At 51.5% G+C, this 24,368-nt stretch overlaps 1 protein-coding gene across 4 annotated transcripts; it reads right to left on the reverse strand.

The window, feature by feature from the left end:
• Positions 1–665: 665 nt before the first annotated feature.
• LOC121914469 (katanin interacting protein) lies at positions 666–24,214 on the reverse strand. 4 transcript variants are annotated; one of them, XM_042437880.1, is made up of 27 exons: positions 24,180–24,214; positions 23,707–23,784; positions 23,242–23,411; positions 21,919–22,013; positions 21,677–21,811; positions 18,870–18,935; positions 17,894–18,146; positions 17,393–17,533; positions 16,055–16,242; positions 15,414–15,520; positions 14,558–14,660; positions 13,792–14,004; positions 12,627–12,767; positions 10,114–10,975; positions 7,836–8,546; positions 7,390–7,598; positions 6,957–7,032; positions 6,084–6,261; positions 5,109–5,274; positions 4,785–4,942; positions 4,586–4,650; positions 4,161–4,271; positions 3,270–3,409; positions 2,501–2,602; positions 2,132–2,292; positions 1,462–1,550; positions 666–1,207 (listed from the first exon to the last, which is right to left on the reverse strand). In XM_042437880.1, exons 2-27 carry the CDS (start codon positions 23,766–23,768, stop codon positions 1,149–1,151), a joined length of 4,761 nt encoding a protein of 1,586 aa, XP_042293814.1. In that variant the 5' UTR covers positions 23,769–23,784; positions 24,180–24,214; the 3' UTR covers positions 666–1,148. The 4 variants fall into 4 exon arrangements, with proteins under 4 accessions (XP_042293814.1, XP_042293816.1, XP_042293815.1 ...); XM_042437882.1 differs by lacking the exons at positions 21,919–22,013; positions 23,242–23,411; positions 23,707–23,784; positions 24,180–24,214 and adding an exon at positions 19,298–19,403 and having other exon boundaries at positions 21,677–21,803; XM_042437881.1 differs by lacking the exons at positions 21,919–22,013; positions 23,242–23,411; positions 23,707–23,784; positions 24,180–24,214 and adding an exon at positions 19,274–19,403 and having other exon boundaries at positions 21,677–21,803.
• Positions 24,215–24,368: the final 154 nt, after the last annotated feature.

The raw sequence follows: 24,368 nt of genomic DNA on the forward strand, positions 1-24,368 counted from the left end.
CCAATCCTCTCCCCACAGCCACCTTGCAGTAGTTTTCAGAGCGCCCACTCTCTGTATCTGCTGTGCGGGCACAGGATGGGCTGCGCTTTCACCGCCTGCACCCATAGCATGTCTCTGTCCCTTCTCACCACAGGGCCAAGGAAAAGAGAGCAGCCACAAACCCACTTGCCCCTCATGGCTATGCCACAAGCCCACAGGTGGCCCAAATGCCGGCAACCAGAGAAGAGCAGCAGCCAGCCGAAACAAACCCACTGCCTGCCACGTCCCAGAGGACAGCCAATGGAGGCACCTGATCCTTCTGCTCAGACATCCACACCCCAGCTGGGTGTGGGGTGGAACAGCCCCAGAGCAGGGCCAATGCCTCATGCGGCATCCATGAAGACAATGTCCAGCAAGGGGGAGAGTGCCTGCCCTGCTGCCAAGCAAGATACGGCAGTGCCGCTGAGTTGGCCTCTCTGCTGGCCTGCCTTGGGTTATAAATAGGTGGAAGGCATAGCAGCTCAGGGGAGATGAGCTCCTGCAAAAGCTGGGAGGGGGGGTAGCCTGCACCCTCCCAGTGCCTGGCCTGGGGCTCAGGAGCAGGAGATCCGTGGGGAATGAATGGGGGGCAGGGGGGCACTTTCACCTTCCCACAGTCTTGTGTCCCACACATGGCACACACGTCATTCAGGGCAGAATTTATTGGCAGCAGAAGCCCTGACAAATGCACAGAAAGTGTGGGTGGGGTAGGGAGTATGTGTCCGTGAGGAGAGCCAACAGGCGCCTGGTGCTCCCCACCCCACTGGCTATCCATGCCAACCACCCCCGTGCCCATGGCTGAGGAGCAGGGAGCCTCTTCCCCAGCCTGCCGCCTCCCGGCATAGCAGGGCCCCACACTTTGCTGGCTTTGGCTGGAGCCAAGGGGGGGCAAGGCAGAAGCGAGCAGGGCCTCCAGTCAGCAAAGAGGTTTAATGGCGCTGCTGCAGCTGGAGAGGGGGCTGCCCTGATGGCCCCCCCTTCACTCCCACCTGTGGCAAAGGTCTTTCTCCATCCCAGACAATGCCTTCCTCTGAGAGTTGAGTGCCATCAGGTCTCAAAGCAGCGCCCCTCTCAAGTTCTGTAAAGCAGCCAAAGGCTAGCAAGGGAGGGATGCTAGCCATCTTCTCTCATCACTGCCTGACCCTTCGCAGCAATTCCTTGTCCCGAATGCAGGTCTTGGGGCGCAGAGCTGTTGGGGGAAGAGGGTTTTAGCCATTGCCACTGCTGCTACCATTCCTCCCCGCTTCTGGCCACCCAAACGGACCTCTTCCCACAGAATCCTCCCTCTGGCTCTAAAGCCAGCAGCAATGAGTATCTGTGCAAGGCAGGGACAGCAGAGAGGACCTCTCTAGTGGCCGAGGCAGGGCAAGGTCTGCTGCCACCCCAGGATGGGGAAAGGGGTCCCTGGCTGTGCAGGTGGAGGGGAGAGACGGAGGGACCCACCTGGGTCAGCTGCCACCCGTTTCTTTCGGGAGGAAGAAATGACCTGGTTTTCATTCATCAGCCGCACATCCTGATCCTCTATGTAGTTTCTGTCAAGCCAAAGGGAAAGGTCAAGGGGCTCTGCAAGGAGTGGAGGGGCAGGGAGAGTTCAGGAGGAACAGCTGCAGCAGACACAGCTGTGGGAACAGGCCAAGAAGTAGCAGCCCCTGCCTGAGTCCCCAGAGCAGCACTGGAGGTGTGCTGGGATTTTTTTACTAAATAGCCACTGCAGGGTGGCTGGACTGGGCCCACCATCGGGACAAAAGTTCCCCTCCCCACATCCCCCCCCCCAGAACTCCTCAAGCGATTCAAAGCATGAGCTTGGCCCAGTGTGAAGAAGCCAAGAGGGACTGGGAACCTTTGGGAGTGGCACTAGTTGAGAAACAAGGACAGCACAAGCTGTTGCTCTCAAAGCAGGAGAGAGACAGACAAGAGGGCATGATTAGACCCTCTTCTCACAAAGGAACCCAGTTTCCAAGGGGGGGAGACACATCCAAGGAAGCTGTCTTTTTGCAGGAAAAGAGGCAGAGGGAGGCTCTGGGGAATGCAGGTTGAGAAACAAGGACAGCTCAAGTCATGCCTGGCCTTACAAAATGGGTGGCAAGCTCAGAATGCACCGTCCCCCACCTACCTGATAACGGTGCTCCTCTCCCGATGGCAAATCTTCTCATCGTCTGTGAAAAGAATGGTGTGATATGGGACCACAGGGTCACAGGTGGGCAGAATGCCCTGGACTAGATGGCCTACGACCTCCAGGATACCGTTGTACACCAGCAAGTCATCGACCAGGAGCTGTGTGTCAAGGAGAGAGAAGAGCCCTAGGTTATACATAAGCCCAACAGTAAGGCTTACAATCGTACTTGCAAGACAGCCCATGCCCCACTGCCATAGTCACTGGGCTCCAAGGGCCACCTTGCATCTTTTTGCAGATGACCAGGTGTCTCTCTGGTGCTCAAAATCCTAAGGGCCATAACAGAAGAGCTGATGTAGTGGCACTTACTCCAAATTCTTTAACTCCTCGTGGGGGAGTTTTTGCATAATTCCACAGCTTGATCATGGAGACAGTGGTGGGCATGTCAAAGATAACATAAACTCGATTCACCTGCCACCAAAACAAAAACAAAAACAAAAGAAGAAATAGAGCTTGCCCTGGCAAATTTCATTCAACTCAGATCTTTATGTCCCTCATTCTGATTCCAGCTAAGAGGGTTTTGGACACCCCAATTGACAGATGGTTTCAGATCTGAATGGTGATGTATCAGGATGTGGAAACCCACCTTCCCTTTACCATCCTGAAAATGAGGCAGAAAGATCCTCCTTGCAGCCCTCCAGCCAGGCTCATAGGTCAGCCACATACTCACAGGTCTGTGCTGTTCTCTGCACCACAAGGCCATCAAACTGGCCACTCTGAGTGGATATAGGATGGGGCCACTGCTTGGGCAGACTAGGACTGGTGGATTCCCTAGCTCTGATATCTGTGCCATCGCTTGGAGAAGGGTCCTTGTTGGCCTGGGTACACCCAATGGCTTCCAGCTCTACTGAGCACGGTCTAAACCTCAGTCCTGGACACCCAGAAGGTAGCCAGGGGAGGACTCCCACTGCACACTCCTGACCGGCCTTAAGCCAGGAAGGATATTTCCTCTGTGTGATGAAGCAGCTGCCAGCCCAGAAGCAAGAAGGCTTTTACAAGCCTGTGTCAAATAACATGACATGAGAGGTCATTGTTAATGGGTGGAAAGCACAGGCAGAATACATGGTTAGAAACATACCAATCCAGGAAGAATGGGGGCAAGCCACATGTGCCTCCCATCATTAGAATCATTCACCCCATCAATGAGCTTGTCTGGAGTGCGGATGTCCCCACAGACCCCGTCCAAGATGTTGACGCTGTCTGGGAAAGTCGCAATGTCTGTGGCACAACCAAGTCAAGGGCAATGTCTGAGCCAGCCACAGACACCCGGTTGCTCTCTCCTCCCCTGGACGTCTTTGCAAGAGCAGCATCTCCTGACATCTGATCCCAGTCTGGCACACTGGGATGGAAGCCTCACCAGCTCTGTAGGCACTAACCAACCATTCTACCCTGGTAACACTTTCCAGCAGAGCTTTGCTTCTTGGAAAACCAGCTATGAATTGCAGAAACATGCAGCTCAAACCTTCTGATGTGGTGATTCCCCATCCCGGTGTGTCAGGGACTGGTACACATCTATGCCACTGGCCCACAGACCACCCCTTTGAATAGCACCAACATGGATTCCACCAGGGTCACCCTCAACCTGAATAAAAAAGGACAGCCTGCTTCCCTCCGCTGGCTGAGGCCAACCTCTGGCTTTTGCATGGCACAAGAGGGGCAATGGGAAGGATCTGTGGGGCATGTGCTCATGTGAAGCTGCAATTGGCTTTTGCTCAGCCTCTGCAACTGCCATGGGGCTCCATCACAAAGTGCCCCCCCCATTTTTTTGTGTGGGGAACAGCAATGATTGGCGCAGCTGCCACCTTCTGCTGTATTGGGGGGACTGTGGGACATGGGAATGTATGTTTTAATCTTGTAAGCCGCCCCAGTTGTGTCACACAGAGGGGAGGGATGATGATGATGATGATGATGATAATAATAATAATAATAATTATTATTATTATTACCCATTTTCCCCTGAAAAGGATACTGTTCTCACTGAGAAGAATCTTCTCTCCACACTCGTTGTACAGCTCAAGTCCATTCAGACCGATGTAATAAGGATCACCCCAACTGGTTAGAAGCTGGAACTGGAAAATGACTGAGAAAGGCCATTGAGGAAATAGTTATGAGAAGTACCTCTGTTTCATCTTTGGGTCCTGGACCCTCATGGTTGAGTACCAAGAGACCATAATAACCACATCTGCAAAGAAGAAGATCACAAAACAAACCCAACTTAGGCAGTCTGCTGAGACCTGCAAAATGAATGCCTTTTAGCAATCAGTTTGGGAAGCAAACGAGGCTCTGCTCAACAGGTCAAGACTGAGGTGCTGAAACTGAAAAGGTGCCCTCTCCCATGCCAGCCCAACACCCCCTTGGTAGAGAGCAGGAAGGAATACACAGCAGGAAGGATACAGCCGCAGGGCATCAACGGAGCTTCATAATCCATGCTGGCTTGTTCCACCTTCTTTGTTTCTGTCCTGCCAAAATATGAAACACTTGGAAATGGTCAACACTACTAAAGAGCCCTTCATCCACGCCACGCCACGCCACCCACAGGATGCAAAGCTGCCTCTGAGGCAAACAGGGGGGAGCAGGCGCCTCTTCCACTCACCGCTCACACGCTGGCACAGCAGGAGGGCCGGCCAGGTAGTCAACAAAGAGGATTTCCTGAGCAAAGTCGAAGTGGCAGTTGCCAGGACCCTTGCGGATGAGGAAGCCCTCTGGGGGTGAGATGCAGTAGCCGTCCAGTGACACATGGGCCACCTTTGCCTAGGAGGGCAGAAAGGGCAACCAGTCAGGGGCTGGGGCCACTGGACTCAAATGCTCCCTCCAAGACACTGGCTGAAAGCCAAACCTGGATGGCAACAGGTCCTCCCCCGGTCTGCTCTCAGAAGCGGAAGATAAGCACAGCTTCCCAAGCTGAGTGTCTGCTCACCCCTCGGTAAGTGTCCTCAGGAGACTTATTATAATTCCAGATGCGAAGCCCTGCAATGCTCTCCGGCTGAGTAAAACTGATAGTCACCACGTGATCTTCCCCAGGAGTGAAGGGAATGAGCCACATGTGGTTGTCCTCCATCGTGATGTTAGTTCCATCAATTAACCTTAAGGGAAGGAAACAGGAGACAAGCTTGGCATGGGATTTCTCCAGGAAGGGTCAGCTGTGGCCCAAAGTTAGTCAACATTCTGAATAAATGCTAAGCTTTTTGTCATTTCTCAGAGGAGAGAAAACAGATGTCAAGTTGCAGCAGAACTCAATTTGGGGTACTGCTTTGGACCTATGAACAGCTTGCCTCAACCTGCCAGGAATTTTTGGGTCCTCAATGGAGGCTGCCCTGTGTGCCTCTATGGCGGTTGTTTTTATCTAGCTTCCAAATCCCCAAGTTGGCTGATTTTCCCTGACTGTAGGGTGCTCTTCTGTCTTTGGCCATTCGTGTGCCAGGGTGATGCATGGAATGCTTGGCATGGCATTTACCTTGTTCTCATCACCAACAAGAGTGCAGAGAGAAGGGACATTTCCATGCTTGTCTAGGCCAAGGCAGCAGAACTTGGGAGCCCCCCTGCGCTGGGTGGGGTGGGAGCAGGGCCTGGGGACGGCTTGCGGAGCCTCTCCCTCCTCATCTCTCTTACCCTCTTCCCAGGTCTGGATTCTCAGACCATGGGGGCAACAGTGAGAGGAGAGAGAGACTTACTCAGCTCAACAGGCAGTTAGTTCTTCAGCATAAAAGACCTACAAACAAGACAGCCTCCCTTCAGGGACATGGTGCCTCCAGCCTTCCGGTTTTACTAGGCAGTTGCACTTGTCCCATCAAGAAGCCCCTTTCAAAGGCACTCCATGAATGGCTGCCTGTGGGGCACTGGCTCCTTCGCTGCTGGCAGCCCCGTCCCCCTTCCTGTCTGGAGAAATACTCACTTGTCTAAGGTCCGGGAATCATCCATGTACTCCAAAAGATCGTTCAGATCGTGTGGAGAGGCAGAGAGCTGATCCACTGAAATGGGGATTGCCTGGCCACTCTTTCCGACGACTTCAAGCCCTGTCAGCCCAAGATAATGAGCATCTCCCCAAGAAACTGTGAAGTTCAGCAGAAGGCCTGGAAGGAGGCAGAGGAGGCTCAGTTCCCAGCAGTGTCTCTCAGCTGGGAGAACGTAGGACTCATGCCCCTTGCTTTGAAGTGGAAATACTAGTTTTAAAGGTGAGTATCACAATAAGTCAAAAATGACTTGGAGGCATACAACAACAACACATCACTACTGCTGTCTGTACTAGCTCAGTTTTTGCCCCACACAAGTATGTGTCTGGGCTGTGTGTGTGCGTGAGCGCATGTGTGCATGTGAGAGAGAGAGACAGACAGACAGAGAGACAGAGAAGAGAGCAGAAAGACAAGCACTGACATAGACAGACAGACACACACTGCCCAAAAGAGATTCTCCAAGCCAGACTTTCAAAGAGAGGCTCAGCTCCTCTTGACCAGGGAACCCAAAGCATCCCGGGAACCAAGCTTTTATTCATTCCCCTCCTTCTTCCTCTCTCAGCAGAGACTGGGGGCCTAGACCTAGAAGGGGACCCCTTGCTGCCTAAGACCTTTGCATTTTTCATCAAGTTGCCTAAACCATCTAAGTGAGTGACACTGCTTGTTCTGGTGGCTGGCAATCCCAGACATTGATGCACCAGGTGCAGGGAGACTTCTTTGCCCTGAAATTTACTGTCTCAGGCTGGATGCAGTGGCCTAAGCAAGCAGAGCTGCTACGTCAGGGAGCAAGGGAGGCCAAAGGAAGGTTGACTTACACGTTCCAAGATAGACGCCAGGCTCTTTGGTCACCATCTCTGGGGCAGGTCCTGGTACAGTCACTTGCTTCTGAATCTGAAAAAAAGTGGGGGGGGGGAAGAGGGATTGAGTGGTCAAGGGGTGTCCTGGGAGAAAAGCAGGGCTGTTCCACTAGAATGAAAGCTCCCAGGGGAGGAGAAAACATGTTAGGACTTGGATGCATGGGGGGAAAGGGGACTGAGGATGCCATGGAAGGCAAACAAGCGAGCAGCTCCTTTTCCCAGCCGCTGCCGTCACTTCACTGACACCCCCAGAGAAAAAGCTCTAAGCACAAGTGGTGAAGAATCAGCTCCTACAGCAGTCCAGCCCAGATGGACTGTGTCTTCCTCGTCCCACCATGTTTTGGTTCCCTGGGGGCCAGAGCAACTGTGTTCCCATTGATGGGTCCTCTACCTGCTTGTCTTCTGTCCTGGAGCCAGCTTGCGTGAAGGGTCTCTCATCCCCTTCCCCATCGGCAGTTCTTGGCCTCTTCAGCTCTTCCTCATACCTCAGGATGCAGACACTTTCAATTTCCTCCTCGCAGGACTTATCATAACAGAAGATGGCCTCCAGAATGTCATCATCAGTTGTAAACAAGATTGTGTCCCCAAACTGCTCTGGAGCTGAAAGAAAGACATCCCCCCGATGCTTACGGTGAGGATTCATGCAGACCCCTGGGTCCACCAGCATGATGAACCTGCTGCATGGCCCCCATCCCACCCCCTGAGAGGATTTGCCCAAATGGAGAAGGCTTAATCGGGGAGGACCAGGACTTGCTCCTGGTAACTACCTCTTCCCCTTTCCTCTGCAAGGCAGAAGAATTAAATGCTAGGAAGATAGATTTGTGGCCCACACTGCACCTCCTGCAAGTGCCCCAGAAGCCTTGGCGATTTCCCCTTGGAAGATGCATTGTTCATCCAGCAGCATGGTGATGTCCTTGATGCCCCGGAAGGAATGGATGCGAGACTTGTTGTAGTTCCAGATACGGATCATGGCCACCTCACAGGGCTCAGCAAAGTCCAGGAAGATGTAGTGGGGCTTCCCTGGGGTAAAGGGGGCCAGCCAGAGATGCATGTCGTCCTGTGTCCGATTCACCCCATCCAGCAGATTTCTCACCACGCGGGGGTCTTTCCCGTAGGCAGGCAAGATGTTGATGTCAGGCGGGTCAGCCTTGATTTGGGCCACGGAGACAGGTTTCCCTTTGGAGCTGAAGAGCTCAATCCCATTGAGGCCAACGTAGTGCCTGTCCCCCCAGGTCGACCGGATCTCTATTTTCAAGTGCTGCCCGTAAGGCAGGAGTGGGATTCTGAAGTCGCTCCCCTCCTCCAGGTCCAGGCCATTCCCGCCCTCTGGGATCCGGAGCCTTGGATCTCCTTGCCGGCCAATTTTCTGCTGGAGGAGGAACTCATCAAAAATGTCACCTTGGAAGTCCAGGTTGGAGATGCGTCCGTGATGCAAATGGTTGAACTTCAGGAGAGAGTTCCAGGATTCCTGCAGGGCCTGCTCCGGAGAACTGCGGCCCCACTTGGCTCGCGAGGGCCTAGCGCTGCTCTGGGAAGCGGGGGTCTCGCCTGCAGAGGAACCAGAGGGGTCTTGTGAGGGCCACTGGGAGACAGGAGGAAGGGTAGCAAAGGAAGTCTGGTTTCTGAAGGAAGGGGAATGCTAAATGCAGGACTGGTTTTCTGAGTGTGAGGGTGGAAAATAAATGGCCACTCAAACATTAATATTAACATCAAATATTAGCAATTATTCAGAGGTCCTTATTTTACTGAGCTTATTTTACACCCTTGAAGCATGTTTGTGACCCACAAGGATCCTAATTCCTGCTCAATCCCAGAAAGAGGCCTTAGCGGAGGATCAAGGAGCAGGGCAGAGAAGAGAGGAAGATACACCCATTAAAGTTGCAGAGCCATCCGAAGGGACGCTCAGCTACATCAGAGGCAGGGTTTGTGTGTGTGGACTGAATTCCTAAAAGGAGGACTCAGCAAAGGTTCTGGAAACTGGGTAGAAGGATGGATTGATGCTTTCCAGGTCTGCCTTTGGGGGAAGCAACCATAAAATCTTGCTGGGAGGTTTTGCTTTCTACGGCTCTCTGCTGGATTCCCAAGAAGGAGGGAGCCTACTTTGCTCCACTCAGGCCATGATAAACTGGCCACATGACCCAGTTGGCTAACTGTTTTCTTGAGAAACAAGCTTTTAAGAAGTAGAGTAAAAAGACAGAAAATCCAATCACAGCGGCTTTACATGCCCCTGGTACAAGCCAGGCAGAAGTGTCACTTTGGTCTCAGGGGGTCACGGCCCCCGGTTAAAGGGATGAATACACACCCAGGACCTGTTGGTTTCAATTCCTCACCAGATGATGAAATCTCATTAAAGGATTTGTATTGGATAAAATACATCCCTCAACTAAACAAAGAGATTTTAAGCGGAGAATGAGGAGAGGTTTAGGGGCACCAAATATAGATTGCTCTTCCTTCACCCACTTTAAGGACTGGCCAAAGCCACCCTCAAGCCCAGCACCCCTCCTCCCCCAAAGCCATTCAATTGCCATTCTCCTTCCACCTCTCCCCAGCCTGGGAACCGTGTGTGGAGCCTGACCACATGAAGCAGTCCTCTGGGTGGCCCTTCTCAGGCGGACCATTTACTAAGGAGCCATCTTTAGCAGCTCCCAGTCAGCCACATGCAGGTGCACCTTTGCAGCTCCCACATGTGATTCTGAGAATGTCGAGGCCATGCTGGGCTCCCAGTGTGGGAGAACCATGCCAGAGGCAGAAGCCCAGGCAGAGGTGCAATGGTCTTTAGGCCAGGGGTTCTTCATCTTTTGTCTTCCGAGTGCTGTCTGATTTCATCTCTAAAACACATTGGCTGCCATGTTTGGACCTTTGGAGAGAGAAGTCCAAAACTTTGGAAGCCCCAAATACCTTGAACCTCTGTCCTCCATTGCAGATAAAAAGGATCCTCCGAAAAGAAATCCAGGCGCAGCCTTTGGCTGGCTGCTTGGCTGGTCGACATTAAGCAAGGGGGGAGGGGACCCGATGCTCCTGGGCCACTATGCCCAGCTGTTGGGATAACGGGCCAAGATGGGAGCTAGTGCCCCCTTCGCACCCTGGCAACTGGCCGCTGACAACCAGCCCTTACCTTTGTCAGACTGGGCTTCATCTCCACATAGGAACTCCTGGCTGAATTCTTCCCTCCCTCGGCGCCCCAGGTTTTGTCCTGGTGGAAATAGCTCAGCCACAGAACCATGCTGGTAAGGCAGCAGTGGGCCCAGGAAGTCCGAATCCACCCTGGGATCCTGGTTGATCCCCACCAGCAGCTTCCCATCCACATCTGGAGCTTTGCTGCTGGATCTCTCCAGCTCAGCCGGCCGGAGCTGGGGGCTCTGATCGGCTGTCTTCAGGCAGCCCCTCCAGACGCTCTCAGAAAGTAGCTGGGCTCTCAGGTCCAAAGGGGGCTCCGGCTCAAGCCAGGGGGGGAGTTTCAGTTTGGCAGAACAGACCTGGCTCTTTTCTTTTGCCTCAGGAGGGGGCAGAATCCAAGTGGGGGAGACTAAGCTGGGCAGCTGAGAGAGTTTCCTCCCAGAGATTCTTTCCATTTGCTCGCTCAGAGGAAGATCATCCCACCCCTCAGATTCTGTAGCCTCTGGCAAGGGAGCACTCTGCTCAGGCGTGGTGGAAGAGGAAGACCCTGCTGCTGCTGCTCGGGGGCCTCCCTCTAATTCAACAAGGCCGGCAGGGGTCACTCCTTCCTCGGCATCATTCTCTTGCAAGGAGGCTTCGGGAGTTAACAGCCTCCTGCCAGGTTGGTGGCCCCAATCCACAGGGGCCCACCCTCTGCCCTCCCTCCCCTTTGGAGAGAGCGGGAGGCTTGCTGGGAGGTCAATGGTGGCGCAGCCGCTGCCATCCCTCTTGGTTTTCACACAGCCTTTGGGTAGCTTGCCAGCAAAGACAAGGGCTCCATCAACGTAGACAAGGATGTTTTGTGCTCCAATGTCAAGGTCCTGCAGGAGAAACAAGATGCAGAAAAAGACAAAAGTGGGACTTACAGACCTTCTGTTCTCCCTTCCTGAAGGCTCCCACAGGTTAGAGCTGGCTTATTTCTTACTAAACCACAGTGAAAGTTAATCAGAGCTTGTTCAGATATGGGCAACAGGACAAACTGCAGTCAATCTAGAACGTAAAGGAGCACTTCTGCTCTGTTCCTCATGGCTGCTGCACCAGGGGAAAGAGAAGGGAGAGTAAGGGGCCTGGGCCTTGGCACAGTTTATCCTTGCAAGGCTCAGCCAGGGCATGAGGCTGCTCTTCCATGCCAGCTTTATGTTTGGTATGCAGAATGTTTATCCTTACTCCTTAAACTCTGACCTTTGCTCCCTTTCATTTTGGACAAGTCCTCTTCACTAAGGGCCTATTTAGGAAACACCCCCCCCAATGTGTGTCAATGTGGGGGTGTAAGAGAGCAGGGGAAGAGAGCGTTCACTCAGCCAAGCATCCAGGCCACAAGACATACAAATAAAGAGAAACAATACACAACCTGCACTTCCATTATAAAACACTACCTTTTACCAAACCAAATGGCAATTTAGATTCTCTAGACTGCAGTCTCAGTCAAGGCTGCCCTGAGTCTGCAAGACCTGAGCTGCTGATGACAGAGTGACTTGGAAATCTCTCAAATTCATAGGGCCGCCATTAACCAAAGCCAGCTCAATGGCCATTAACAAGACTGCCGTTTTTTAATAAGCTCAGAAAATGCTATGTGGCATCCCTGTTGCTCTGAGTGTTCATATATTGGAACACTTCCCTAGGAGCCCAGCAAGAACAAGCCAGAAAGGATAAGGCTTATCTCATCTATAATCCAGAATGGAAAATCTTCTTTCCTTAGTACCTGGAGCTACTCTGCACAAATCTCCCCAGCAGGCTCTCTGGAACATTTGCAGAGAGAATGTCAGAGCCAAGGACTGGTTGCCATCTGCTGTGGGATGTGGCTTCTGCTACCCAAAACATTTGACAGTCCTGCTACGGACGTAGGCTGAGTACACAGCCGATTCCTTCTGGATGGGAGGTGGGCCAGCTGGATGGGGGAGGCTCAGAAAAAATACGTAAGCCCCCCCCCCCCCTCCAGCCACAAACAAACAAAACAATCCAGACCCCTGAGATCTGGGCATGCTCAGTGGCCCCAAGCACTGACTGGCTGTTGAAGGAGAGGCAAAAAGGGACAGAATGGCCTGGAAGAGGACAGTTGTCTGTCTGGCGCTCTGAAGACAGACAATTCCCACTGCAACCACATTTTTGGCGAATCCTACATACAAGCAGCCGCAGCAGCAGCCGCAGGATGTTGCGTCAGTGGAAGGTGAACTTCTCTTTCCCTTTGTTTAATCACATTTCAGAACAGCTCAGAGCCTCCTCCTGACACAAACTCAGTCTACCCCCCTCCCCCCCCAAACAATCTCAGGGTGTCTCAGTGGCAACTGGTCTCATTCCATAGACTTAGCCAGAGCACTTCTATATCTTAGGATTAAAGCAGTCATAAGAATGGGAAATCCACTCAGCCCACCAATGGCATGCCCACCTCCCTTCCCCATGCCAGTCCTAAATTTCTGTCCACGTTTGTAAAACGAAAACAATAATGTCCAGAGGTACCCCACCGTCACTTACGCCAACTACAGGGGTGCTGTAATTCCAAATCCGGATCCTGGATAAACCAAAATCACCGGAGAGGCTAGGATTTCGGAGCACAAAGTACAGCTGCACCGGAGGCTGGAAAAGGCACGTCCAGGGGAAACAGGGGCCACTGGCCTGCAACAGAAGGAGGCAGGTGTTCTCATAGGGGCTCCTTCCTTGGCCCAAGTGCAAAGTCAGGGGCCAGGCAGCCACCCGCAGACCAGAGCACCAGAAGCACAGCGGAGCACGGGGGCTTTCTTCTCTCTGTCCCAGGGGAGCCCAGGCCCCTCTCTGACCACAAGCTAGCCAGCCAGCCAGCCAGCCAGCCAGCCAGGGACTACTTTGGTGCAGCTGAAGAGAGACTGGCTGGAGGTCAACGTGAGGATTGTTTATACTAATCAAATTAATCAGCTTTCCAGAACACTGACATCCAGATTAACAGGCAGACCCATTAAGAAAGGGTGGCGTTTCCAACCACTGCCTCTCAGGGTGCTGCAAGTGCCAATGGAGTCAGTGCACTTGGATGGGCTCCAAACGCTTCTCAAGTGTGAATCTAAGTGTTTCAAACATTGCCAACACTCTCACTGCTAAGATCCTACTGGGCTCCCCCTCCTGCTGGCAGCCTCTTCTCCCTTACGAGGGTTCAGTGAGGCCAGCTGCCCTGCTCCTATGCTCATCCCACTCTCAGCCCTGCTGCAAAGTGAGAAAGCTCCTTGGTCTACTCTTGGCTCATCCTGGGACCATTCTGGAGATGGACAACACTTGGCAAAGAGCCTCTTTGGAGGGCTTCTGCCTGTGACTGCACAGGATTAAGAGGGCTCCTCTCAGGAGTGCAGCTGAGCCAGCCACCTCAGATCCTCAGCCCAACAGCAGCCGCAGCCCAGTCTGTTCTGAGCAGTTCCGGCAGGAATTTGCTCTGCCTGTGCAAAAGAAATGGGATGCCTGAATGCCACCACTGGTTCTCCAGAGGCGGAGGGTGGTTAAGAACAACAGAACCGGAGAACCAAACAATCTCAATGTTTCTGTGAAGCCAGTGGTGGCCCTCTCAGAAAAGAAGAGGATGCAGTGACCACTGCGAAATCCCATGACTAAATCTCAAGGGCAGGTGGCAGCTGAGTAGCACCATCAGGCTCCTGTTGACCAGGCAGGAGAGACTCACCATGAGGCTCCTGTTGACCAGGCAGGAGAGATCTCCTGGAGAGTCAGCATGTCGGATATCCACGTCGTGAGGAGACACAAACAGTTTCCCATTGTGCAAGTCAAAGAACTCCACCTCTGTCAGACCCACTCGTGTTGTGTTCCCCCAGTTGGAAAGGATCTCCACTGTGATGTAAATGGCATCCTGGACCTCCCGCTCCAACCCCACTTGGCCCTAGAAAGATAAGCAGATGACACTGCCATGGACACAGAGCTCAAGATGACACAGACCTGACCACCAAAAGGAAGGCAGAGTGAGGCCGAGTAGAAATTAAAATGTGGGTTGAATGGGCCTCATTACATGTTCCACAGGAAGAGGTGGAGCCCGCAACCTTTCCACTTCCAGGACACTGATGGAAGATGCTTTCCCTTCCTGCATCTCTGTGTAGGGACATGAGACTCCAATTACACAGATACACTCAGACATTTTAACACATGAGAGAAGGTACTTCTATTTTTGCTAGCAGTCCTGCTCCCAAGCTGCCCAATGCTGGCACATGGACTGCCCAGAACCTGCTTCAGCAGCCAACTCAGCTCCACAGAGTGGCCACCCGTCCCCTTGATCACCACTTCCTGGCCATGGCTACCCAGGCCTTCCAGTGGCTTCCTCCCACCTAACCGGGCCCATTCAACCCACATTTTAATATCTTCTCTGACGGAGAAGATGATAACGATTACTTGTAGGCAAAGCTATCACCTCTGTCACTCTGATGAGTCTTCTTACATACCAGAATATGAGGCACTTGATGCTCAAAGCCCAAAACATCAGGGCCACAGAAGGCAGACTGGCTCTCAGTTTCTTGAAGCACTTTCAAAAGCTTCTTCTGTTGCCTGAAAAAGGGAGGGGAGGAAATGCTGAAGAGATGGACAAGGACAATCCAGCAGGGAGATAAAATCAGGAATGAAAGCAAATACTTTCCAATGGGAGTAAACTCTGAGATGCCCGAATGAAGGGGCCAGAAAGAGGGCCAACCACTACTGCCTTTATGGGCCCCAAGGCCAAGATAGGGGCCTCCAAGTGACTTAGACAACAGGTTCAGTTCGGGTGGGTTGACCAATAGGCAAGAGCACATAATATTACATGCTTTCAAAAACTAGCAGGCCCAGAGGCAACATCACCAGAGAGAGGGAGGGATGACCCCAGTGAGAACGCTATAAGCAGGGTACCCACAAGTGCCCCTTGTCCCCTGAGAACCCAGACCACCCACACATCCCTCCTTGCCACTCCTAGCAGGAGTGTGTGTACGTGCGCTTCTATGTTAGAGGAACCAGTGCTTCCAGGAGCATGCCTCTGAGGCCAGAAGTGGCCACCTACCACACACACACACCCATCACCCTTTCTACCATTCTCAGATTACAGATACACTCCTTCATTTATTTATTTCATTCTGCTGTTCCTTCCCTTCTCCATCATCTGCCTTCTGGGCACGCACTTTCCCAGGGGCTGTGGCACAGGGAAGACCTGACAGTAGTGACTGTGCGTGGCACACAGAGTCATCTGGATTTGAGACACGATAGTGTTACCTCAGAGCTGCCCTTCATCACATGACTAAGAACAGACCCAAAACAAACCCACAGCACCACCTGTTTCCCAGCGGCCCAATCTGTTTCATGGCAGTAGAGACAACAGCACCCTCTTTTTCCTCCTGAGCTTGGCAGGGATCCATGGTCACAGACGGCCGGGATGGTGGCTGTGTGAGAGGGAAAGGACACATTTTACGCTTGAGCCCATGCACCTTTTGATTGTGGCTCATGGCAATCGGGAGCTAGGGCTGTAGGCTGATGGGGCAGCCGAGATACCCCCGGGAGGATGATCTGGGCCCAAACTTTACTCCCCTCCATGCTGCCCTGACCATATGAAACCTTCCTGAGAAAGAACTGGAGGGCACCAAAAAGCACAAGGGAGCAGAGCCTGGCAGCTGAATTGGCTTGCCTCTGTTGGTACAGAACTCTTTCCCAAACAGAAGGCAGAAAGACATCCAGAAGTCTAGGAGCACTGGACACAGTTCCAGCATCATCACCTTGGGCATTTTTACACTGCTGGCAAGAGCCCCCCAGTTTGGCACCTCCCACCTCTTAAGGAACTTCTCCTGAGACCCACCTGAGCCAGGGTGAAGTCTCACAGCCCCTAGCCTGGTGTTATCATGCCACCTGAGAATCAAAGCTTTCCATGGGCAGTTTTGAAATGGACTGCCTCAGGGAGAGCTATCCTGATGGCTACTGACCTCTACAGAGGGGACCCGCTGCATTTCAGCCGCAGCCTCCAGTCGCCTAGAGAGCATCTCCTTCATGAGGGTCTCATTTTCTGCTTGCACAGCTTTCAGCACCATGGATGCTGAGTGTACCGGGTCCTTCTTCTCGCAGACAACCTTCCGAGCTGCTGAGAGAGGCCTTTCGGATCGGCTCACTGGCCCTGACATCCAAAAAAGCAGAAATTTCCTTCTGAAAAGCACTTTCTCCAGTCTCTTGCAGGCCTTGCCCCAGCTACCCACATGCATAAGCCAAACAGCCTCTGAAGTCACAGGAGGGAACACCTCTCATTATTGCAATTGCACCAGAGGAAACACCAGTCCCACCGTCCCCTGTGTTCCACGCATAACAAAATGAATGACCCTTTTTTGTGTGCAAGCCTCTTGTCCCTCCAGGATGCAAAAGAGGAAAAGGCACTACCCCTTCCCCAAAGCAGGGGATGCGCAGAGAGCCACCCCTTCCACTAAGCGAAGGGCTGATGGAGGTCGGGAAGTGGCCCCAGATGGAACCAAGAGGAAGGGCAGATCCCATCCAGAGACAAGACGCAGGTATTCCTAGAGGATTTGGGGGTGAGAGATAAAAACCTGCCAAGGAAGATGTAGAAAATGTAAGCAAGAGAGGACAGTTCACAATGATCAGAAAATACAACCCTGGAGGAGGAGAAGGAGACGGATTTGGGAATCTTAAAATGCAAGGATTCCATGGGGCAAAGGAGATCACAGGCCCAGCTCCAAAGGGAAACTGCTTAATAAAGCACCCCCTCATTTCAAGGGCCTCAGTACGTATATGTTTCTCTGCTGACCGCTCAGCTGTATGCTGAGAAAACTGAGGAGGGGAGTGGAAAAGGAAGAAACAGTGCAAGACACAAGAGAGACTAAGAGGCCAATTAAATTCAAGGCTGACCAGAGCTAGGGAAGAACAACTGGAAACCAGATTTGAGCCAAGTGGCAACATCTGGTGGCCAGGGGCATCTTTTCAAACCAGAATTCTAAAACAAACACACATATGCTTGGGGATTTCCTCATGTTTCAAAAGAGAAGCAGGGACAAGAGAAGCACATTTCCTACTTCAGAGAGTAGGCACAACTGGCACACTCCCTTCCTCTCTCTCTCTCTCTAACTCAGTAAGGAAGGTTTTTCAGCCCTGACTAATGCAATCCCAGCGGGCCACAGTCATTTGGACGCTACATGGGGAAGCCTGAGCAGCACCTCAGAACCCAGGGCTCCTGGCTCCCTGTTGCCCCTTCCAACCCACACAGTCTGCAAGCTCTTCTGGCTGGAGAGCCATTGCAAGAGAGGAATAATCTCACTCACTGGAGTGGCCAATTTCCCATGCTTCCTGGTGTTGGCACTCAGCAGAGAATGGAGGAGCCACCTGGCTCATGGGCTTGGTAGGGATGGAGGCTTCAGTGCTGCCCTTCCTTTTGGCAGAGAGACTCCGCTCCTTCTTCAGGCCTGCAAGAAAGAACCAGCAGAAAGGCGTCTGGAGTTGGCAGAAGCAGAGACAGGCAAGCTTTCTGGGCTGAGAGGATCCTACTATGCCCTTGAGCTTAGCCACTCCTTGGTCATACAGCAAAACGGCAGCCATAGAGCTCTTTGGGCAAATACCTTTTAAAAACACCTCCTAACCCTGCAAAAGTTAGAATTTTTCTAAAGCTACCAGAATATTCTGGTGGATTTTTAGACCTATCTGCTAGGCACATAAGGGACCCATTTTTTTCTGTCTTGAGCCTAGCAAAGCCACCTTGGACCTAGAAGACTTCTCTCAGCAAGTCATCTTTGCTGCTAACAAAGTTACCACGCAGCTGGACATACTTGGGCAGTTTGGCTTGAACTCCAGCGTGATCAGAGAACCAGATGCTATGCTGCAGCACCTTCCACTGGTTGGAGAAGAAGATGATCCACAGAAGGATGTCTCAGTGCGCTGTCTGGAAGGCTCAGTGGTGCCTTCTGTCTCGGAGGGCTCAGCAGGCACATCCTCCTCCACAGAGTCAGTGTCTTCCCCCTCTGAAAAATTGTCCTCCATCCTGTTCTGAGCAGCAGTGAACGCCAAGCTCTGATGGAGCTCCTGGGACAAATTCCAGAGACAAAGGCTTTGCAAAACATCCACATTACCCTGCCTTCCAATTCCCAGCTTTTGGGAGATCAATCCTAGAAAAATCATAGGAGTGTAGAATTGGGCTGCAAATGACCTCACGGCAACCTCTGAGAAGGCAGGCAGAGTGAATAAACATCTGGGAAAGAGCCACAGCTCAATAATGCACCTGGAGAGCTCCTGTTTGTGTCACAGGCAGCACCTCTTGATGGGCTGTGAGCGATTCCTGTCTGAAATCCTGGAGAGCCATCACAGCCATGATGTGTAGACTGGGGCGGGTGTACAATTTGTGGCTCTTCAGATGTTGTTGCACTGCCTTTCCCATCAGCTCTAGCCAGCCAAGTCAATGGGGAGGATTGCTGGGAGCTGCTGGTCAACAACATCTGAAGGGTCACAAGTTGTCCAGCCACAGTGTAGACGATACAGAGCCCGTCTGACTGACTGATACAGAGTTTGGTCAAGTTTGGTATAAGGCAGCTTTTCATATTAAAGCAAGTTTTTAAACAAATCCATTTATTTTCGTTTAGTTAGATTTTTAATATATGTATGTATGTATGTAAATGTATGTGGTATGTATATATTAAAAAGATAAAATTTGGTTTAAATTGTTCACAAGTGTCAGACAGACACATGGACAGCATCTAGGAGAGTCTGAAGATGTTCTCCCTTCGACACGGATTGCTGCAAAATTGGTACCTTCACATCTTCCAGGCTGGGATGCAGCCTTCCTTTTTCAGCATCATTGCTCATGCATAGTTCTGCCTTTGGAGAAGAAGAGAGAATAACGTCATCAGAGACTGCGCTTTCAGGAGAACGGAGGCTCTGGAAACAAAGACCGACACACAGGGGGAATCTATTTATAGATGTGTTTTTCTCCTTAGAAGAGGCAAACTGCCAGCAGAAAAGCTGGTGGTGATGAAGGCTTCCATCAGGTGACAGGGAACATGTAATTCCACAGGTACAGAGTAAGAATCTGAGACCTTCCTGGCTGGAAGAAACACCTCTCTTGAAAACAGGCACACATGCTGTAACTCTTCCTTGGCAAAGAGAAGAATAAAACTTTAATATCTTGCAGAAACTTTGAGTATTTGTGGACATACATGAAAGGGTTTCTGTAGACTCACTGAAGAGAAGGTGAGAGGGTCAGGATGGTTCCCGGTCATCTGATGGAAGTCCTCATCACCACCGGTTTTTCTATTGGCAGTTTTTCTCTCTCAGGAGGAAAGCCATCTTGAATCCCATTTTGGTGGAAAGGAAGAATATAAATCCAATAAATAAATGAATAAATTAAAAAAAACCCCACCAATATTGCCTCTCACCTTTGGACAGCATCCAGATAAGAGCCACTGAGGGCCAAAATGTTCCACGGATTCAGTGGGATTATGCAGCCAAAAACCCCTTGGACACAGAAGGGACAAGTGCTATCTACCTCTGGCGGGAACTGAAATCACCTTGAGAACTCCAAAATTGCATGGTGATCGTTTTAAAAAATGAGTATGCAAAGAGATCTTGCACCATCTTTGCTAGTCTCAAAGGTGCTACAAGATGCCTTTGTAGACTTTGATTTTCCAGACTAACACAGATATGTCTTTGTTTTTTTTAAATATTACCTTAAAACGTTACCTAAATACTGCTGAGAACAGCAAAACCCAAACTGAAAGCAAAACAGCACAAAAGAGCATCTGGGGAAAAACCAGCAGTGCCTTAAATGATCCCACTTCTGCCTATGAACACAGGATTCACAAGAGCTGAAGGTGTGTGGCTGGAAACCTCACGCTCCAAAACAGACGTGGGGAACCTCCCTCTTCAACTGTCATCTCGGCCTCAGAGGGAGCCATCAGGCAGACCCAGCAACATCGGGGACTGCCTGAGAGCTGGTGGAGGATTATTATTATTATTATTATTAAACTTTATTTCTATAGCGCTGTAATTATACACAGCGCTGTACAAAGTTGGTAAAATTAGGAGTAGATAAAAGCCTGCCCAAGGCGTACATTCTAAGATAATAACAATTAAAAGAGGAATAGATAAAATTACCATCTAGAAAGGAAAAAACAGATTAAAAACATCTAATATCAAACAAATCACATCACATCAACTATTGTCAAACAGCCAGATAACAATCACAAATTCCCTGAGAACGCTTCCCTAAACAATATGGTTTTCAGCTCTGTCTTAAAGCTGGTTAGGGAAGTGATGAGCCGTGCATGCGGAGGAAGAAGGTTCCAGGAATGAGGGGCAGCTAGGGAGAAGGGACGGATCCGGGATGGGGCAGAGAAGATCCTGGGCTGAGAGAGGAGATTTTGGCTACCAGAGCGGAGAGTGCGAGTAGGGATGTAGGAAGAGAGAAGATCAGTTAAATAAAGAGGGGCCAGCCCATGCAGAGCTTTAAAGGTCAGTAACAAAAGTTTGTACCTGATGCGGAAAGGAAGAGGGAGCCAGTGAAGGGAAGACAACAGAGGGGAGACATGATCATAACGGCGAGCGAGTGAAATAATACGTGCAGCTGAATGCTGAACAGAAATTAATGGGTGGAGGTGAGAGAGAGGAAGCCCTGCTAGGAGGAGGTTACAGTAGTCTAGTCGTGAGACCACTAAGGCATGGACCAGTGTTTTTGCGGTAGAAGCTGAGAGATATGGACGGATTTTGGCGATATTATAGAGAAAAAATCTACAGACTTTGGCTGTAGTCTGGATCTGTGGGATAAATGACAAAGAGGAGTCAAAGATGAAACCGAGACTACGGGCTTCCTGGACCGGCTGGATAGAAATGTTATTGACAGAAATAGAAAAGGAGTAGTGAAGGGTGGGCTTAGGAGGGAAAACAAGAAGCTCGGTCTTGGACATATTGAGCTTCAGACGCCGATGGTACATCCAGTGGGAGACAGCTGTTAAACAGGATGACACTTGCTGCTCTAGCTCTGGTGAAAGGTTAGGGGTGGAAATGTACAGTTGGGTATCATCGGCGTAAAGATGGTAAGAGAAACCAAAAGAACTGATAAGTTTGCCAAGGGAGAGTGTGTAAAGAGAGAACAGAAGAGGACTACTTCTGCCACTGCCCCCCCATGTCACCTGGGAAGAAGCTCCCCAGAACTACGGAGGACTGTCTTGCCGCTGTGGTGGCTTTTTACCAGGGGGGAGGGGTTAGTGAGATATTTGCTGTGAACCGCCCTGATCTATGGAAGGGCGGTATAAAAATAATAAATTTATTTATTTATTTATTTAACCTTGCAAATGCCACTAGTCCCCCACAGCACAAGGCCTATGGTAAGGGGCTAGACAAAATGGGAGGACAAAAGATTGCTCTGCAAAAATACCTAAAAGCACTTCAAGCTGGCCCACAACTAGGTGCTGAGATGACAGGCTAGAGGCCTATTTTAACAAGCAAAACCCTCTCATTTTGTGCCACCTTTGGGAAGGTGGCAAGTGCCTCCTAGAGAGGCCTGTGTGAGTATACCAGCTTCAGTTATAATCTGCTTTGTATGTGAACGAAGGCACTCATACCTGGGCAGGACCATTGTGTTCACACTCCTTTGCTTCCTGGTCTAGGCTTTCATAAGGTTCAAAATCCTCTGAGTATTCAGTAGGAGGAGCAGCGTGGAGCCTAGCCCCACTTTCAGTTTTGATCTGCACGGCTTTCTAGGAAATGGAGGAAATCCAGCGTGTGTTAGCACAACTCCTTTGAGGAAGGAATAGCTTTTAGGACAGAAAGAAATCTGATGTGGCCATCATGCCCTCTGATGTACCTGGAGCCACTCCTGGCGTTGGATTTTACTGGGTGCGCTTTGTGTGTCCCTCCCTCGCACATCTTCTTCTCTTAACAGGGTATTTGCAGTGGCATCTAATGGGAAATTAAAGGCAGTCAGAGACATGGGGCTGGAAAAGCCAAAAGTCATGAAGTACCATGCTCCTTACAATCTTCACACAGCTCCTGCTTGTAACAGGGACAGGGACTATGCAGCCCTCTAAGCATAATTGAACAACAACTCTCAGTACCTCTAACCATTAGGTGTGCTGGCTAGAGGTGGTAAGGCTAGAGGACCCCACACTGCCCACCTACAGACTCATACACTGTGTGCTTTACATACAAGGAGAGAACAAGGTGTCGCATGCAGAAGAGGACCTGTGGTGGCTTAGACTGTGTGCTTCTATGACCAGCTACATGGACAAGCAGGGCATCATAAAACTCTGAGCTGCGTGATACGCATGACCCAGGCCATGGAAGACGCGGCATCCATGCGTCCTGTGCTAAAATTCTGGAAACCTCAGGGAGACCAGAGGAAGGTGTCAGGAAAGGCCTGGACACGTTTTGGGTAGCAACCAGAAAGCTCCTAGCAGCAGCCTTCTCATGCTTCCTCTCCCAAAATACACCTTATGTGTATCAGTCCATTATGGAGGCATTATGCAGGTGATGGCAGAGATCCAACACCAAACTGTGACTTGGGCAGTTTACACCCATTTCCCACTACTACACACCAGACTGCCCAGATGTTGCAGGCAATTGGGTGTATCTTATATAACTGGGCAAGAAGATAGAAGGATTTGAACAGAGGGACTGAAACAGGCAGAGCTTATATGCTATGATATCTAGGAGCGGTTGCGGTAATATCAGGGCAGTTAATGCAAATGAAAGGGGGTCAGGAATCCACTGAAGCAGATGCTTTTGTTTTCTGGCTTTGCACCGGCTCAAAGCAAATGATCTCCCTGCCAGCTGCATGATGCAGGAACACAACCAATCTGGCTTCACTTGGCCTTTACTTGTTCTTATTTGTAGAAACCAGACGCGGATGTGTGCGGAAAGCTTTCCCCCCGTTCCTTTACTTTGTCATCCAAAAAAGCAAGAGAACAAGGTAACAGGAGAGGTCTGGCTTAGCAGCCAAGGCCCCATTCACCTGTGTTAAATGATCACGAATATCCTTAACCCATCAGAAGAGCAAGGCTAGATCAGGCCAGTCTTCCCCGTCCCAAATTGCCTGCAGGAGGCTCACCATGGGTCAGCCTTGCGCTGGTCAGCTGTGGCTTTCTGTCCCTTCAAAGGTGTCTAATAGCAGGAAGGCAAAGGGACTCACGGTTTCCTTTGGTTGCTCTGCTGCCTCTCCTGGAAGTGTTGCGGGGAATGGCTTTCTTGTGATGGCTGTTGGATTCTGCGTGAGCTCCATTCACATACAGAGTGAACCCTTGTTCCAGCTGCTCCAGTCTGATCTGCCTTGGGTCTTTGCTTCTGAGTTGCTTCAGTATCCTAAAACAAAGCACAGACTGTACTACTGGTCTTTTTCCCTTTGGCCAGTTCTCCCAGGATCATAGTCTCTACATAGAAAAGCAAAGGCAACTGGGGCGGATGGCTTCAAAGACCTCAGCCGTGGGGAAGCAGAGATTTCCATGGAGCCTTTCTCCAGGGAGCAAGGCTTCTTCCCAATCCTGAGAAGGGAGGGAGGGAGAGGCCTCTTCTGCTGGGTCCGGGGCAATCCTTCTGGGGGCCTTCCTGCCAGCCCCAAGGAGAGGCCCGCCCTGCTGCCCTCCTCCGGCCGACTGACCTGTTCCTCTGCTGGAGCAGCACTAGCAGCTCGTCGTGCTTCTCCTCAAAGTCCGTCACCATCGCTCCCCACGTTCGGCTGAAACACAGACCCAGACAACAACAGCCTTTGAGCCGGAGCAGGGGCTGCCTGGGGAGGGAGGCCTAGTGGAGGCAGGCAGGGCCTCTCGGCTGGCCTTGCTGCTAAGGCTCCATCTCCTCCTCCTCATACAGAGAAGCCTCACTCTTCATAATGGGAGCCCGGGGCAGCCTCCTCCTCCTCCAAGGGCCCTCGGACCGAAAGGGGCGACGGAAGGGTGCCGCGCTAGTCCTGGCAAAGCTTAGGGCTGCATCATCCACACGGGAGAAAGGACGCTTCCTCTGGCTTCTGGGAGTTGCAGTTTGTTGCGGGCGCTCCGCTCTGGGCCCCGCTCACAACGAACTCCAACTCCCAGAATCCACCGCCTTGAGCCAGGGAAGGCCGCTCTCTCGTACCGTTCCAGGCGCAGCGCTGCCGCTTCCTCCTCCTCCTCCTCCTCCTCCTCTCCTTCATGCCTCCTCCGCCGCCGCCTGTTGCTCCGTTGCCGTGGTTACGCGAGGACTTCCGGCGAGGTGAGTCGCGCGCCTCATGCGTCACTTCCTGCGCGCCGCCCCCAATTGGCTGAGGCTCGGCGTCTCCGTCCG

This window comes from Sceloporus undulatus, chromosome 8 (assembly GCF_019175285.1).
Source record: "Sceloporus undulatus isolate JIND9_A2432 ecotype Alabama chromosome 8, SceUnd_v1.1, whole genome shotgun sequence".
Classification (NCBI taxonomy): domain Eukaryota; kingdom Metazoa; phylum Chordata; class Lepidosauria; order Squamata; family Phrynosomatidae; genus Sceloporus; species Sceloporus undulatus.